Consider the following 15,774-nt stretch of genomic DNA (forward strand, 5'->3'; position numbering starts at 1 on the left):
CCTCGAGAGCAGAATGAGCACCGGACAGGACGAGGCCAGCACACTCGACTTCGGATGCGGGCTCTGACCTGTGTGAGGTGCGTGACTCTGGAGGAGTCCCTGAGCATCCCTCGGATGCTGTGTCCTGGTTGGTAAATCAGGAACCAAGACTCACCCCTAAAGCCATGGTAGTCTGACGGCCGCTGACTTAGGACATCTAGCAGGCAGTAAGAGCGAAGCGGGCTGAGAGCGCATGAGCTAACTTACACGGAAACTGCTTGAAACTGGCAGAGCCCTCTTCCGACAGGGGGCCTGCTCACAGTGACTTTGTCACTGGGCATGGTTCCTACACAGTACAGACGAGTCCCCCTCCGGTACCCAGCTGAGATCTGTGGTGTGGCAGGATCCCTGCCCGAGCCGCAGGCTGGGAGGAGAGCTTGCAGCTTTGTGGTTTGTGGGGTAAGCACTAGGATTTGGACTCTGAGGCTCTTCCCACCGGCTGGTCTCCTTGAGGGCGATCACGTGGCCGTGTGGGTCGGTGGTTAGGACCCTACCCTAGGAGAAAGAACATCTGGGTTGCAGGGGTTGGTTTTGCAGCCAGCTCAGCAAGGAGCCTTGCACTGATCCCTTAACCTCAGTTTACTGACCTGGGAAATGGCTCGGCCTGACTCTTGACGTGCGTAGGAAATAAACGTGTCCAGAGGCAAGCTTTGAGTTTTGCAGGGAAGAGTGCCTTGCAGCAAGCATGTCAGGGAACCTCAGTGCACATTCCAGGCAACTCCTGGGTTCTGATATCACAGTGTGAATCCTGAGAATTATCTCAAGTTCTGTCTGTCACCTCCTTCTTCTCCCGTCCTTCCTTTCTTGTTCACTGGTGTTTTAAAATCTGAGATTCTCTCCTCCTCTTCTGACCACATAGCCCATTCATCCACTCATTTATTCAATGAATATGATCTAGGCACCTAGAAAAACATGCGGAGGCCACTGAGGAGGTGAGAAGTGGGGCTTTAGAGAGAAGGATGGCTCAGGTCCTGTCCTGACGGGGTTTGAAATCTAGCGGGAGCAGAACGATACCTAAGCAACAAACCGAAAGAGGCACATTTACAAGTGTCTTAGTACAGAGGGACAGACCAGGGACCTCAAGAGCCCTGGGGAAGATTGATTCCACACAAAGGAATGGGGGAAGGTGTAAGGAGGAGGCGTTTGAGGTGCTCTTTGACAGGAGAGTGAGTGTCCAGAATAGAGGAAGGAAGGGCTCCTCCACGGGGAAGCCCAAGACACTCAGGGAAGCAGGTGCACCGCGCAGGGGTCTAGGTAAACAGGAGTGGCGGAGGGTGGCATTGAGACATGAGACCCCCTCCTTGCCTCTCACTCTCTTTTTCTGCCTCTCATTCTCTTTTTCTTCTTCTGTCTCTTCTGCTCCCTTTGGCTGTAGCTGAGTCTGATTCTTCCTCTCTTGCCTGCATCATCCTTACCACCCTTCGTCCCTCTGCTTGTCTGCCTTTCTTCCTCCCCTTCCTCTTTAAATCAGATAGGCTAGCGGATTGCATGGCGGGTGACTGTTCTGTGAGCGGGGCCCTCAGCCCCTGTGGCAGCCGTGCCTGGCTGTACCTCCCAACACCCACACTGCAGGCCTGGCGGGATAGAGTCTGCTGGTTTCTGCCATTAGCCTCTGTCCTTCAGTGACAGCCAAGACAATTTATACACCCTGTTGGCTGTGGCCGTATGTTGTCATAACCTGGGACATTTCCTCATTTAATACCGTCCATAAACTCCAATAAAACTGTCCTGGAGTCCCCTAGTCCAGAAAAGGAGAGGCACTGGGTTTGGAAGGGTGGGAAAGGGGAGCGGGGGCAGAAGGTGAGGGTCCAGCAGGTGAAGGTTGGACTTGAGCCTGAAACCCAGGCAGGGCACCCAGCCCACATACCACCTGATGAGTGCCTTGTTTCCTTTCCCGCTGCCCACGCTGTGTCCTGTTGCTGGCTACAGTGTGTCAGATCCTCCCCAAGGGGGTGGTCGCTGTCCTGGGACCCTCCTCCAGCCCGGCCTCCAGCTCCATCATCAGCAACATCTGTGGGGAGAAGGAGGTGAGTGCTACACCAGGTTGGGGGACCGTCTGTGGACTGGCAGCCCATGCCCTGGGCCCCAAAATATCATGGATTCTCAAGGTCTGGAAGAGCTCATTTGGGCCTGGTTGGTGTTACCAATAGCAACAACATCGAAACATTGGAAAGAAATGGTCCTTTGTTGGGCGCTTACTTTTCTCCAGGCGGTTTGGGTGGAGGGGACACAGAGGAGAGGTTTTGCAACAGGATTTTCAAACTGAGCTCCTCTGGGTCTTTGAGTCCTCAGGGGGCCCCTTGGTGGTGGTGGGTGGAGGGAGAGGCTGTGGAGGGTGGTGGTCCTGGGGACGCCAGGAGGGCAGAAGGCTGAGCTCCCCAGGAGATGCTTCGAGACTGTCTGTTCAGATATCGGGATTCTGAAGAATGCCTTGGGGAGGAGACACGGCTACATTTTATTGCTAAAATGTAGTTTGAAACCTCTGCCTTATAAATTCTCTATAAAAAAAGTTCTCTTTCGTTTTCTTCCCCATTCACCAATTCCAGTGTTTACTTCTTCAGTCAGTGAATTCTTCCTCTGGTGTTACCTGGACCTGGAGCCTCTCTAGTTTCAGTGTGGAGCTCATTTCCCCCGGCCCCAGTTCCATGGGGGATAAAGATGGTCGGGGATGAGTTTCTGAGTAATAGCCCGCTCCCTGTTCCATCAGCTCTCTCCTTCTTCTTCCCTGGGAGAAAACAAACTCAAAAGTGTGTTTGGTGTTAAGCTCATTGCTGGCATCCTTCCTAGCTTCTCCTAGAATCTATCCGTCTTCCCCTTCACAAAAATCCTTGGGAAACAGTGGCAAAGTAGCCCCTCGGCCTCTCTCTGGCCTCAAGGGCCTTCTAGCCAGGTCCTTTGAGAACAGATGGAGCTTGGTGGCAGGGGGCACAAGGTCAGGAGCCGGGAAGGGGGCAGGGCAGAGGGATAGGGGAAGGAAAGATCAAGCTTGCACCTGTCCTGGGGCCTGGAGGCTCAGCCTTCCGGAAATGTCAGCTTTGGGAGGATCTGATTCTGGAAATAGGAGAACACCCACTGCAGGGCAGACACCTCCTCAGTAAGCTGTCCCTACCCCACACCCTCTGGAACCTTCCCCCTCGATGCCACCACTTCTCTTTATAATCAGTAGGCTTGGCGAGTCTCTGATGCTTGGGGCGGAAGAGTTATCTTCCCAATTTCATGAACCCACTCTCAGCATCGTGACCTGCACTTCAGTGACCTGCACTTCAAAGTGCTGGGCAGCCCTACCCTAGTCCCGTGGTTGGTCCTGCTTCCCCAGGGCTGGGCCACTGCCCTGTAGGCTAAGCCCCCTGAGCCTTTTTGCCCCAGGCCAGGTGTCTGTTGACAGCTCCCCATCCCTAGCCCCCCCAGGTGTCCTGAAAGATGACTCTTGACCCATTGCAGGCCAAAAAAAGGCGCTTCTGCCCCCACTGCATCCCCTCCACCCACCCCCATCTCATAGGCCTTGGCCCCAGAAAGTTAGAGCTGATGTTTAATTTGAATTTTTCTTGCCATACTCCAAGTAACAGCTCCAATCTGTGGCAGGCTGTTATTCCAGCAGTCGCTGGGATCTTCACCAAGTGAGGTTGCCAAGACATCAGCTCCCCATTTCCTCTTTTCTCCTCCCTCTCCGCCCCCCATCACACTGCCTCACTGTTTCTTACAGTCATCTCCCAACCCCCACTCTAGAATGACCTCCTGCCGGTCTTCAGTGGATATGTTATCTGAGCTGACATGTTTCCCTTAACGGTGTTTGGCATTTCAGGCCAGAGACAGAGACCCTGATTTATAACCATCTCCCCGACCCCGCCACTCTGACCCCTGTGCCATTGACCAGCCAGCCAGGTCGTGCTGCCCAGGGAACGGCCAGCCGCTTAGCCCTCCTTTGTCTGGTCATGTCCCTTCCAGAGTAACCTTTCCTCTCCACTCAGATTATGCATTTCTTTTCATATTTTATGAGGCTGAACTGGCTCACACTGACTCCCCTCTGCTCCAGGGAAAAGAAATGGAGTTCTCACCAAGGAGTTCATTCCTTTAAATGCTGCAGAACAGCTCCATAGCCCGGTGGCTGGCCGCCTTCTGCCTCACCTCTCCTTCTTCACACACCTCCACAGTGTCTTGCTGGGATGCATTTGCAATTGCAAATCTATTATCGATTGATCTTTGTCCTAGAGAGAGACTCAGTGGGATGGGCCTGGGCCTTCCCTGCCTGGGCCCATCAGAGCAGCTGGCCGATGCTCTAGCAGCCTTCAAGATGGTGGACTGTGCTGGAGACTTCCCACCAACTCCACTCCCTGGAGGGGCCCCTCATCCCACACTCCCTGCACGACCTGCTTCAAGAGCTTTTTCGGGAGCCCCTAGATTTGGGGAGAAAGGGGGAAGGGAAGGAGATAAGGCATTGCTGGAACACTTACACCATGTGAGGTCCTAAGCTATTATATCCTTCATATACAGGCTCTCTTTCTATCCTCCCAGAGATCCACGAAGCACCCATTGTTGTCTCCGTCCTAAGGAAGCACAGACAGATTAAGCAGTTGGCCCCAAATCACACAGGAGAACCTAGAGACAAACCCATGTCTATGACCTGTAAAACCCACTTGTCCTTCATTTTCCTGAGTATCTTTCCTGATCCATGTCTAGGGTCTGTGGTTTGAAGGGTATTTCTAAGGGTGCATTCTGTTGGGGTAAGTTAGCTGGAACCTTCCCAACAGCCTGTTGGCTGGATGGCCACACACGGTGGGCCTGGGTCAGAGATGCTCAAATGTATAAGCCAGCCAGCCTGGCCACCTTGCCCACCCCGCCCCTGCCTGGCCCTGGCCTCCATCTTGCCCCTTTGTGAACTGTGTTTCCTTTCAAGGTGCATCTGTTATTCTTTTTAGAAGATTGTATGGGGTGCAAAATACAAGCTGGGAAGGAAGACCCTTTATGACACTGCTTAGATCAACCTCACTCTTCTGAGTCTTCTCCCATAACTCACCAGGCTCTCTCCAGGTCTGCATTTTTCAGTCTCTCCTGGAAGATACTGGTTGCCCCCCTCTCTCTGGTTCGAGGGCTAATCCTAATTGAATTCAGGAATTTTCTCCCTAGTTCCTGCTAAGTCTTTCCCTTCTCTCCCTCCTCCCCCCAATCTCAGAGGCGCTCAGTCTCTGGCTGACCTCTCCCAGAATCTTAAAAAGACAAAGTAGTGGAATCCTACAGACACCATCTCAACACCCTCCCAGACTCTGGGCCAGCCCTGGCTAAGAAAGTTGCTGCAGTCATTTCGAAATAACCCCCTCTAGGAGCCAGTGAACTCACCACCAGGAAGTTCTTCCTGCTCTCTACCCTCGGTCTTACTTGCCTTAACACCATTCCAAAGCCATGCTGCCTGTGGCGTGGCCCTCCCGTAGCACGCCAATAGAGCAGCATCAGAGCCTGTTACTATCTCTTCCCTGGAGAAGAGAGGCAGGAGGCAGGGTCAGTGCCTCCCGGAAATGTCAGTAACAGACACAGAGGGAAGCTGACACGGTCCTAATGAAGCCAGAGCACGCTTTTATTTACCTGGCTCTGTCTGGATGGCTTCTCAGCCTGGGGCGCTCCCCGCTCCGTGTGTGTATGTCTGCGGAGGAACCAATCCCAGGCTGTCACATAGGAAGTTTGTTGGGAGTGGGTTTGTACACTTGTCGGCCAGGCTGGGCTGATGGGGCCCCTTTGTTAGTCCCCAGGGCGGTATTTTTCTCTTTCTGCTGCCTCTGCTCTGATTTATTCACGACCAATAAAATATCATAAGGATTATGGCTCCGAGAGCCTTTTGTCTCGCTGCCTAGCAGCGGGCAGTTGCTCTGAGAATGAAGACCTATGATTTTGCCCCCTTGGGGCCACAGACCCCAGCGCCAAGGTCCACAGTACATTTTTACAGCTCTCGGCCGGAGGGGTTCTCATCCCGGGTGTTTCTATTTTGAGCAGCGTCCAGGATGTCATCTTGTCTTCTTCCTCGGGGCGTGGGTGCCCTGAGTCCTGCCAGCTCCATCTCCACTGGAGTGTGGCAGAGGTCTTACCTAGAAGAACCTGCCGTCCACAGCCTCACCTCCCTCATGCCTGCTTTCCTTTGCACTCATTTGGGATCCTCCCTGCTGCCTGTTTTTACTCCTCCTCCCAGGTCCCTCATTTCAAAGTGGCCCCCGAGGAGTTTATCAAGTTCCAGTTCCAGCGATTCACAACCCTGAACCTCCACCCCAGCAACACGGACATCAGCGTGGCTGTCGCTGGGGTCCTGAACTTCTTCAACTGTACGACCGCCTGCCTCATCTGTGCCAAAGCAGAATGTAAGCTTTCCCCCCGCGGCTCCGCCCCACGGCCCATGGCCCACGGGTCCAGCTTGCTTGTGAATTACACCCCGCTGGCTCTGCCCTTGGCTGCAGAGCTGCCAGGAAGGGGAGGGCTCTCTCAGATGGTGGGGGTGATGATCAGCAACTTTGGTCATTCCCGTGTGTGTCCTTGGCTGTTTGCCTGTGCCCGTGTGCGTGTGTGTGTGTGTGTGTGTGTGTGTGTGTGTGTGTGTGTGAGAGAGAGAGAGAGAGAGAGAGAGCAGTCCAGGAATACCCTTTGCCAGGCATGGGCGGAACAGAGAGAACTGGGTTACAGGGAGACTGGCCAACCACCAAGCCTTTTTGCATCTGCAAACTCAATTCCCACATTTTCAGCCTCATTGCGAAGGAACTACAAAAAGAGAGAGAGAGGGAAAATATAAAATTGGATGCATTTTGTACTTGATGGGTTGAAGAGCTTCTTCCCCTGGAGAGCGGGTTTTGCTGATGGAACGAGGTCCAAGGGCAATTCCTGATAAAGTATTTTTTTTGCAAATGCAGGTTTTAGAAATACAGTTTCTCTGACGCTCAGACAATTTGTAACGTAAATTGGTGTTTATGAGATTTAGCTAATTTGAGCCAGCACTTTCTAGCAAGTCTGTGCATCTGTGTGCTCCCAGTGACAGCTGGGCACCCACATGTGGGCAGGGAGGTGCTGGGCCCTGCCTGCCCCTGGGGCCCTGTGCCCAAGCCCCAGGCATCTGTGTCCTGTGCAGCTCGCCTGCAGGTCCGGGTGGGCTCTGCTGGCCGACGTCTGTCCTCTCCATCAGGGCTCCTGTTCAGAACTGCTCTGCACAGTTGCTCTGCCCTGGAATCCCTACAGCATCTATAAACAACAGCCCCCTCCCAGCCAAGGGTCAAAACCACACCCACCTGTTTCAAAGTGATGTGCATTCAATTCATGAATTTGCATAAACACAGATTGAAGATTTACTCGGTGCTACCCAAGAAACAGTAACTGAGCTCCAACTGTGTGTACTTTTTATATAGTTTATTTAATTATTACGATGACCCAGTGGCTTCGGAGATACCAGGATTCCCCAGGTCAAAGTTGAATAAAACTCGAAATCCAGTTCCTCAGTCTCACTGGCTCCCCGCGGGCAGTGCAGACATGGAACATTTCCATCATCAGAGAGAGTTCTACTGGATGGCACTGCTTTAGATGTTAAGTGTCTTGTGGCTGAAATAAACAATGAAAAGGGAGACGTGTTTGGATAAACACTTCACTCTGCTTCGCCCGCATGGAGATTCACAGCACACATTAGCATGGATACGACGAGCTGTCCTCAGGCCAAAACAACCATTTACCTCATCTCTTCCAAATAGGATTGACCAGAAGTCCCTAAAGGATGCTGATCGAAAAGCCCACAGGATGATAGTGTTTGATAGAACGGAGTTGGGGAACATGGCATTCCACCAGGTGGTCCTCCTCCTGTGATATCAAACCACTGTATGGTGGGACCAAACCAAGGATTCTCCTTCTGGAAATTTCTGCCACCTGCCCACTCAGGCAGGATTCAACTGGTGCACCCCGTGTGTACAGCGGGAATGTTAAGAGACAGAAGATAGGCTGTAAATCTCTCCCAGTGAAGGTTCTCTTGCTGCCTTCCTCAGTGCGGGGTCCAGTGTCTCACCAACCTGATGGGAAGTTCTTTCTTATGTCTAGCCACAGTCCCTCTTGCTTATAGTGTGAGCCCTGCTCTCTCTGCTTCAGCTGTTTGCTGAGCACCTACTGCGCACGGAGCTCTCTGCCAGACTCTGTTGCCTCCTAGGACAGGGCTCTTTCCCTTCGAATCATGACCTTCCTTGACATTCATGCAATTTCTTGCAGATGGCAAAGCACTTTCCCATACATTTTGCCATTTTATTTCCCTCCTTCCTAGTCATTCTAGAGCCAAGAAAACAGAGTTTTCTCTCTTGCTTGAGGTCACACAGCTGGTACATGGCAAACCAAGACTCCAACTCGGATCCTTTGACTCAGGATTTCCTCCTGCACGACCCCTCCCACCGTCCTAGTTCGAACAGACAACCTCCGAGCCGCGGCTGAGGGCAGGCTCTGCCTGGCAGGCCAGGTGTCCTTTGAAGGGCAGAGATCTCTCTGGAGCAGTGTGTCCCCTTGCTCCCTCGAGCAGGGTGCAGGATGGGCTGAGCACAGATACGGTCCTGAAGGGGATGAGCCTGCCCGAGAGCCTCAGGGTCCAGGCCACAGCCCAGTGGGATCATCAACCACAGTCGGTGAAGAACCACCGTTCTTCTTGAAGAACTCATGCACGGAGGCTGCCAGTGACTCCGGCCCCACCTACCAGGGCCCAGGGAAGGAAGGTAGGGCAGAGCAGGAGAAGCTCAAGGGCAAAGAGGATTAAAATCTAATCAAAGGATGAAGAAATCAGGGACTGAAGGGAAATTCAGCTCAGAGCTGGGGAGGAGACATGCTTCCATCTTCCTTATTAATACAGGACCAAGAGACGCCGCACGTTGAATTAGAAACAAGCATCTAATTCTATTTTCCAGCCATCAAAATTAGGCATAACGGAGACTATGCCACGGGGAATCATACCTTTTTCTCCTTTCTTTCCGAAAGTAGAGTTTTAATAAGCACGTTTTGGACCAAGTAGAGTTGTATTGTGTTTTACGTTATTTTTCTTTAATGGGAAGAAAAATCAGGACATCTGCAAGTGCCTAGTTCTAATGAGGCTGGGGGGCAGAGGGAGATGTGGTGAGGGGTGTAAGCATGTTGTATGGGTCATCACCATCGGGCATAGGGGACTCGGCCATTTGGGGACTTCCAAGGAGAGTCGGGGTTCCCCACTGTGGCCCCTGAGCCCCTTTGGGAGATCACTCAGCCTTGCCACGAGGTTACCTTTTGAGACTCTCAGGATGGACCCAATGCCTTTGATTCCTTGTGGCCATTAAGTACAACCTGCTGGGTGTTTTCCTGGTATATTTGTGCAAACTCAAATCCTATTTTTTTTATGTTTGCTTTGGTGTTTCTAAGTATTTTAATGTCCTTTTTTTGGCTATTCGTCCTTCTGCCATCTGCTTACCACCTGTGTGACCTTGGGAAAGTAACTTAGGTACTGTCTAGCTTCCTGTTGTCTTGTCTATAAAGTGGGAACGATGATGCCTCCCTTGCAAGATGGTGGAGGGGATTAAATAGGACGAGATACACAGAGAGTGTGACACAGTGTCCACACTTAGATAACGAGAGGCACACGTGTGCTTTTCTTTCCTTCCTTCCTTGGATCACTTTTGAACAATGCCAGGTCAGGACCTGGAGCAGAGTGACCAGAGTTCAGCTCTGTCCTTACACCGTCCCTGTGTTTGCTAAATTCTGTCCAGGTTGTTGGAGAAGAACAGACTCTGATCCCGGGAAGGAAGTATAGCTGGAGAGAAGTGCAGAATGGCACAGTAAAAAGAGAACCGCCTTGGGGTCAAACCAAACTGCTCCACCGCTCATGAGCTGTGTGATGTCAAGCAGATCACAGTACCTCTCCGAGCCTTAGTTCCCCCTGCGTAAAGTGGGAATAATATTGCTTTTTCAGGGCATTTGGGTGGAAGGTATCTGGCCCAGAACATAATAAACATTTACTTACTTTATCCTGCGATCCTGGTTGTGGCAGCAGGGAGTGGGGGATGGGAGAGTAGGGGTGATACTCAGAGCCCCTTGTGAAAATCGTGGGACACTAGCGGACCTTCCTGATACCAGCCCCAGGAGGCACGCGCTGTGCAAGGCCTTATGCTCCGAGCAATACAAAATTAACCATTTATTGAGCACTCACTATGTGCCTGACACTCTGCTGAGGCTTTTGAAATTATCGCATTTAAACCTCACAATAAGATGGACTCTATAAACATTCCTATTATCTGCATGAGAAAAAGACTAAGTCTATTTTCAACACATGTGGTTCTTGTTACCTCCTTTCCCTGCTTCTCTGAACACTGTGGGACAGACAGAAGGAAGGGATCATTTTTTCCTATTTTATGGCTGAGTTGAGGCCTTGCCATGCCAACTTAACTGGGGAATCAGAGGCTCTAATTTGGGACCAGGAGACCTGATTTGGGTCTTGGCCTGTCGCGGGTTTTCTAGCTCTATGATCTGTCTCTGCACCTCTCCCACCCAGGAGCACCTGCCCTCCCAGAGTCCTTGGGTGGGAGGTAAATCACTGTACGTGAAGGAGCTGAGGAAGCATTGAAGACTGCTCAGGGCAGGGATGCCTGCTGAGCCCCACTAGCTCAGGCCCAAGCTGGAAACACGCCCTGAAGGTAGGACGTGATGGGAGTGCAGGGGCCAGTTTCTTCCCATGCCTACACTTGCTGTCAGAGAAGAGGACAACCTGCAGGGCCAAGCACACGGTCCTCCCGAGAGCAGGAAGCCTCACCTTCTCCGCCATCCCCTCTCTGTCTCCTCCTCTGGCTCCTGTGGTCCAGCCTCCCCTGCCTGTTCCCGGGGCCAAGCCCAGCAATGAGATGAGACAGAACCAAGAAGCAGGTGCAATGCGTCGTTCAAGCACTTGAACTTGCTCTGTGCCCCTTCCCCTCTGACCATTCCTTGGACTCTCATTCCCATCTCCCCATCAAAATCTGCTCATGGAAAAGATCTGAAAACCACACACCCTGAGGCATGCAGCCTGGCAGGGGGAAGGGAAATGAAGCCTTACCAGGTGTAGGGCAGTGTGGGCACCAGAAAGAACCATGTCATTCCCCTAAATCCTCGCCACGTTCCCCCGAGGTCAGTATTACATCCTTGCCTCCCCACAAGATTTAAAAGTGCCATCCCTCCCTGGAGTATTAGCATTTTCCAGAACCAGAGCTCGCAGCCAAGGGAATCAGCCAGTGGAGAGGGATGGATGCCAGTTGAGATGGGTGTTTATTCTTATTTTTTGATACAAGGGTCCTCTGTGTCCCCCGCAGACCCATAACTTAGGTATATGTGTCCTTGTCCTACGGCCCTGTCCAACTCCGGCTGTTCCTTTTCACGTCTTCTCCATCCTCCTCCCTCCCTGCCTGGCCCCGTGCTTCCAGTTGCAGAAGCCAGCCTCCCTCCTGCTTCCCAGAACAGCCGGCCTGCTGAGGCTCTCATCGATCCATCCCGTTGCATCCTGAGCGAGACTAATAAGTTCCCCAGGTCCCTCTCAGCCTTGGACTTGGCAGGCAGACCTGCTGCTGGGCCCAGGGCCCCACAGGAGAGGACTGGGGTGGTGGTGGAGGGGAAGCTGGGAAGAGAGCAGCTTTTAACCCCTCTGGTAGCAGCTGCCTTCTATAAATCCCTTAGTTCCATTAAACAGATAGAGGCGAGGAGAATGACATTTGGAAAATTCTACACTGCACGCAGAAACTCCTAATGTTCTTAACGTCGCTAAACCACACTTTCCCTTCTGCAAAGTCCTTCCACTGCCTAGCGTAAAGAAGGATCCCTTTCTGATGCATAGAACTAGAGAATCCCTGGGCTGGAAAAACATCAGTGTTCTTCTGTCCAACTTTCCATCCACTGGTTTAATTCACTCTCTGACAGTCAGCAAGAGGGACTTCAATCTTTCCTTAACTACCTCCAGTGACAGGGATCTCACTACCACTGCATCTTCAAACAGCTTGAACAGAGCTAAGTCTGTCTCCCTGTGACCTCCATCCACTCTTTGTTCTGGGGTGTAGTCCTTGAGGCTGCCAAGAGCAAGACTGTCTCGTGACGGTCCTTCCCATTCTTCCTCAAGCTAGGCACTCCCTTCTTTCAGCTTCTCCTCAAGTAATATGGTGTCCATTCCCCACCTGGCACTGCTGCTCCCCTGCCCTGTTAGGATGTAGGGTCTCGCTCTTCCCCCCACAGCCTCAGTGTCTAGTTCAGCCTCCAGCAAGCGCCGTGCACCCTGCCTCACACTGGGCATGTACAGAAGAGTTTGAAGTGGGAATTCCTACCCAACACCGTGAAATACTTTGTGTTTATGTATTTCCTGTATATGCTACCAAGTATTTTGCATGGTTTAGAACCAAGGACTATATTTTGTGGATTGGATAATAAACGCAGTAAGAGGAGGAGATGGGTGAAGGACCGTTAGGATGTGAGTGGGTGGGGGAAGGGTGAACAGAAACCAGCTTTGTAAAGCATCTTCTAAGACACCGACACTGTCCTGCTTACTTGGCTTCCTCATACTAACCGTGTAAGGTAGTAATTGTCCTTACTTGACAGACAAGGTCCCTGAGGTGCAGAGAGGTGGACGGAGTCGCCCCCGCTAGCCAATCCCAGTATCGCCAGAGCTGGGACTCACCTGGGGACGCACCTGCCACCCTGTGCTCTGATTGCTGCTCCAGGTGCTGTCCGGGCTGGGAAAGGAGTGACTGACAGAAGATCCTGGGTGGGATACAGACTCCCCTGTCCCCCACCCCAAGGACTCGCTGCCCTTCTTCCCTCCCCATCCCCACCCTGCCTTTTAGCACACACAAGAGAATATGCTGGGTAACATGCGGTTTCCTTGTTTAAAGGGCAGCAGAGCACTCCACAGGGCAGTCAAGTGGGGTACACTGGGTATTGATTGGAGCAGGGGCCCCAATTTATGTGACATCTGGGAGGCTCTTCCCTGGGAGCTCAGGGCACCTGCCAATTTTAAAGGGATGAACGGTTCCTGGGCTGCCTTGGCCAGGTATCTCCACACTGTGCCTAATCCTTCTGCCATCTTCCAAGCTTCCCTGTCCCATCCCACTGAACTTCGCTGCCCCTCTGAGGGATCCCAGGGGATTTGGCCTCTTTCCCAGCCAGGCTGTAGCGACTCTCCCCGTGGCATTGTCCTCGGCCACCCCTCCCTTGCCCCTCCAGCTGCATGCTCCCTCCCCCATAGCATGCTCTGGCAGACCTTTTCTTGAGCCAAAGACAGGGCTACCACCCCAGGAATGCCAGCTCTGTGACCTCCCCTGACCTTCTCACAGCGTCTACGGGTTAGGTGCTCTGACCTTTGTGCAAGTCGGATTTTGCTTTTTACGTCTCCTCTGAGGAGGACATTGTGAACATTCTCTCCTTTTACCTATGGACCTAAATGAGGCTGCCTTCATGGAAACCCAGATGATTTAGACCATCAAACAGAATAAGAGTTTCATTTGAACTTTGTTGTAAGCTTAATTGCAAGTCCTACCCTCTAAGCTCCCAGAGGGGAGGGTCTGTATCTGATCCACTTTCTCTGCTGATGTCTTGGCGGCCCAGGGCCTGGCGCTTAGGGTGCACACAGTGTCAGTCGAACAGACTTGTACTTTGGTCCCTTTTTTGTTCTGCCTTGGCAAGCCACACCTGCCGTTTGAGCTGTTGTGGGGATGAGTAAATGCAGGAGAAGGAATGCTGAAACCAGACTTTCCAGTTCCCAACATGCTTCCACATAGCATCTCCCTGAGTTATACCCATTTTAAGGATTGAAAAATAGAGCCTCCAAGCCGAGATGCCCTTCAACAGATGACTGGATTAAGAAGCTGTGGTCCATATATACAATGGAATATTACTCAGCTATCAGAAAGAACGAATTCTCAACATTTGCTGCAACATGGACGGCACTGGAGGAGATAATGCTAAGTGAAATAAGTCAAGCAGAGAAAGACAATTATCATATGATTTCTCTCATCTATGGAACATAAGAACTAGGAGGATCGGTAGGGGAAGAAAGGGATAAAGAAAAGGGGGGTAATCAGAAGGGGGAATGAAACATGAGAGACTATGGACTATGAGAAACAAACTGAAGACTTCAGAGGGGAGGGGGTGGGGGAATGGGATAGACTGGTGATGGGTAGTAAGGAGGGCACGTATTGCATGGTGCACTGGGTGTTATATGCAACTAATGAAGCATCGAACTTTACATCGGAAAAAAAAAATTAAAAAAATAAAAAAAAAAAAGATAAAAAAAAAATAGAGCCTCCAAGAGGTTAGGTGACTTCTCAAGGTCACACATCTGGGGAGGGCTGACCCTGAGCTTGAATCCAGATCTTCTGTAAGTCAGGGTTGGCAGGAAGTGCCCCAGAAGCGTCAGTGCCCCTCCTGATGGGGCCGGTGGTGAGGGACTGCAGGGGCACAGACAGCGGGGCGAGATTTAAAAGTCCCCTTTGAGGCCCTGCGGGGGAAGGAAGGAGAGGCCAGTTGGCTCTGAAAGCCTCTTGAATGACAGCCCCTTCCAGGGCTTTCCCTTCCTGGCTGCAGCCGCCAGCTCCTGTTGGGACCCATGACCGGAGGATGGGGGTTGGCACGACCTTCCCAGAGCTCCTGTCTTTATCATGCTAGGCCCTTGTTCTCCACCCTGCTACCTTTCCCTTGTTAGAAAACACAGCCAGTGTGGGTTTTCCTCCCCAAGACCAGAGATGCACACCTGTAGGCCCCTCCGAGGTTCTGTGCCTGCGGTCCCTGCTGGTTAAGTCCTGAGAGGCCTCTGGTCTCATGGGAAGAGAGCTGGCTGGAGATGAGAAAGTGGGAACCCTGGTCCCAGCTGCGTCCCTGTGTGACGAGGCAAGTCTTGGCATCTCTACAAATCGAGGGAGGTGTCTGCGATGCCCTTCAGAGCCCTCTCTCTCACCTTTCCAGCCTCAGTGATGTAGGAAAGACGTTAGGGTTCAAAGCCAGTGACCAAGAAAGAATTCTTGAGAGTCTTTGGTGCAAAAAGGTAGTTTTAATAAAGCAGGGGGACAGGACCCACGGGCAGAAAGAGCTGCACTGGGGTCATGAGGAGTGGCCCATTATATACTTTCAAGTTAGGAGGTGGTTAGGGATAGCGTAAGTCTCTAAGGAACTTGGGAGCAAGGTTTCCAGGACCTGGAGGGGGCTGGGTATTGTTGGGAAAAGGTCATTTATTACCGTCTAATAAAACCTTAGACATGAGACCCTTCAGATGTAGATCGGTGGGCCATATGCTTGGGGGATGACTGCCAACATGTATCTTGGGGGTTTAGAGATAAAGGAAATTTCTAAAGGAATTTTTATATGTAAAAGTAAACTTACAGGCTCCTGGGGGTTGAGGGGTCGGGCTAGGATTGCCTTTTGCCCTTAACAAATTGTGAACATCGAGGCAGTTGAGTCCCTAGAGGGATGTCACTCTGCCTGTTTCAAGGACTTGTCAATGGGCTGTAGGTAGTAAGGAAATTTAATAATTTCTCTTCTGCCTTTGTTTCCCACACCACTCATGGTTCAGGACGGCGAGGAACTTGCGCAAGGAGGAGTCTGCGGTCACTTTGATGACATCCTTGCAGTGACTGTCCTGTAGCTGGGGCAGGAACCGGAGCACCGGGTTCTTGGGTTAGAAAGCCAACCCTTCCCTTGCTGTCCAGTGTGCGGAGCCACGTCAGGGAGCTACTCAGCTCCCTGCCTCGTGTTCCCCTCTGTGTGTGGGATTAACAC

At 51.9% G+C, this 15,774-nt stretch overlaps 1 protein-coding gene across 1 annotated transcript in view; it reads left to right on the forward strand.

Moving 5' to 3' along the window:
- The window catches only part of GRIK4 (glutamate ionotropic receptor kainate type subunit 4), a 367,864-nt gene that overhangs the window by 182,720 nt on the left and 169,370 nt on the right, over positions 1-15,774 (forward strand). Inside the window, exons 5-6 of the mRNA XM_002914075.4 lie at positions 1,969-2,066; positions 6,215-6,380. Coding sequence (XP_002914121.2) covers positions 1,969-2,066; positions 6,215-6,380 — 264 coding nt within the window. The remainder of the gene's footprint in view (positions 1-1,968; positions 2,067-6,214; positions 6,381-15,774) is intronic.

Source organism: Ailuropoda melanoleuca, chromosome 8 (assembly GCF_002007445.2).
Source record: "Ailuropoda melanoleuca isolate Jingjing chromosome 8, ASM200744v2, whole genome shotgun sequence".
NCBI lineage: Eukaryota > Metazoa > Chordata > Mammalia > Carnivora > Ursidae > Ailuropoda > Ailuropoda melanoleuca.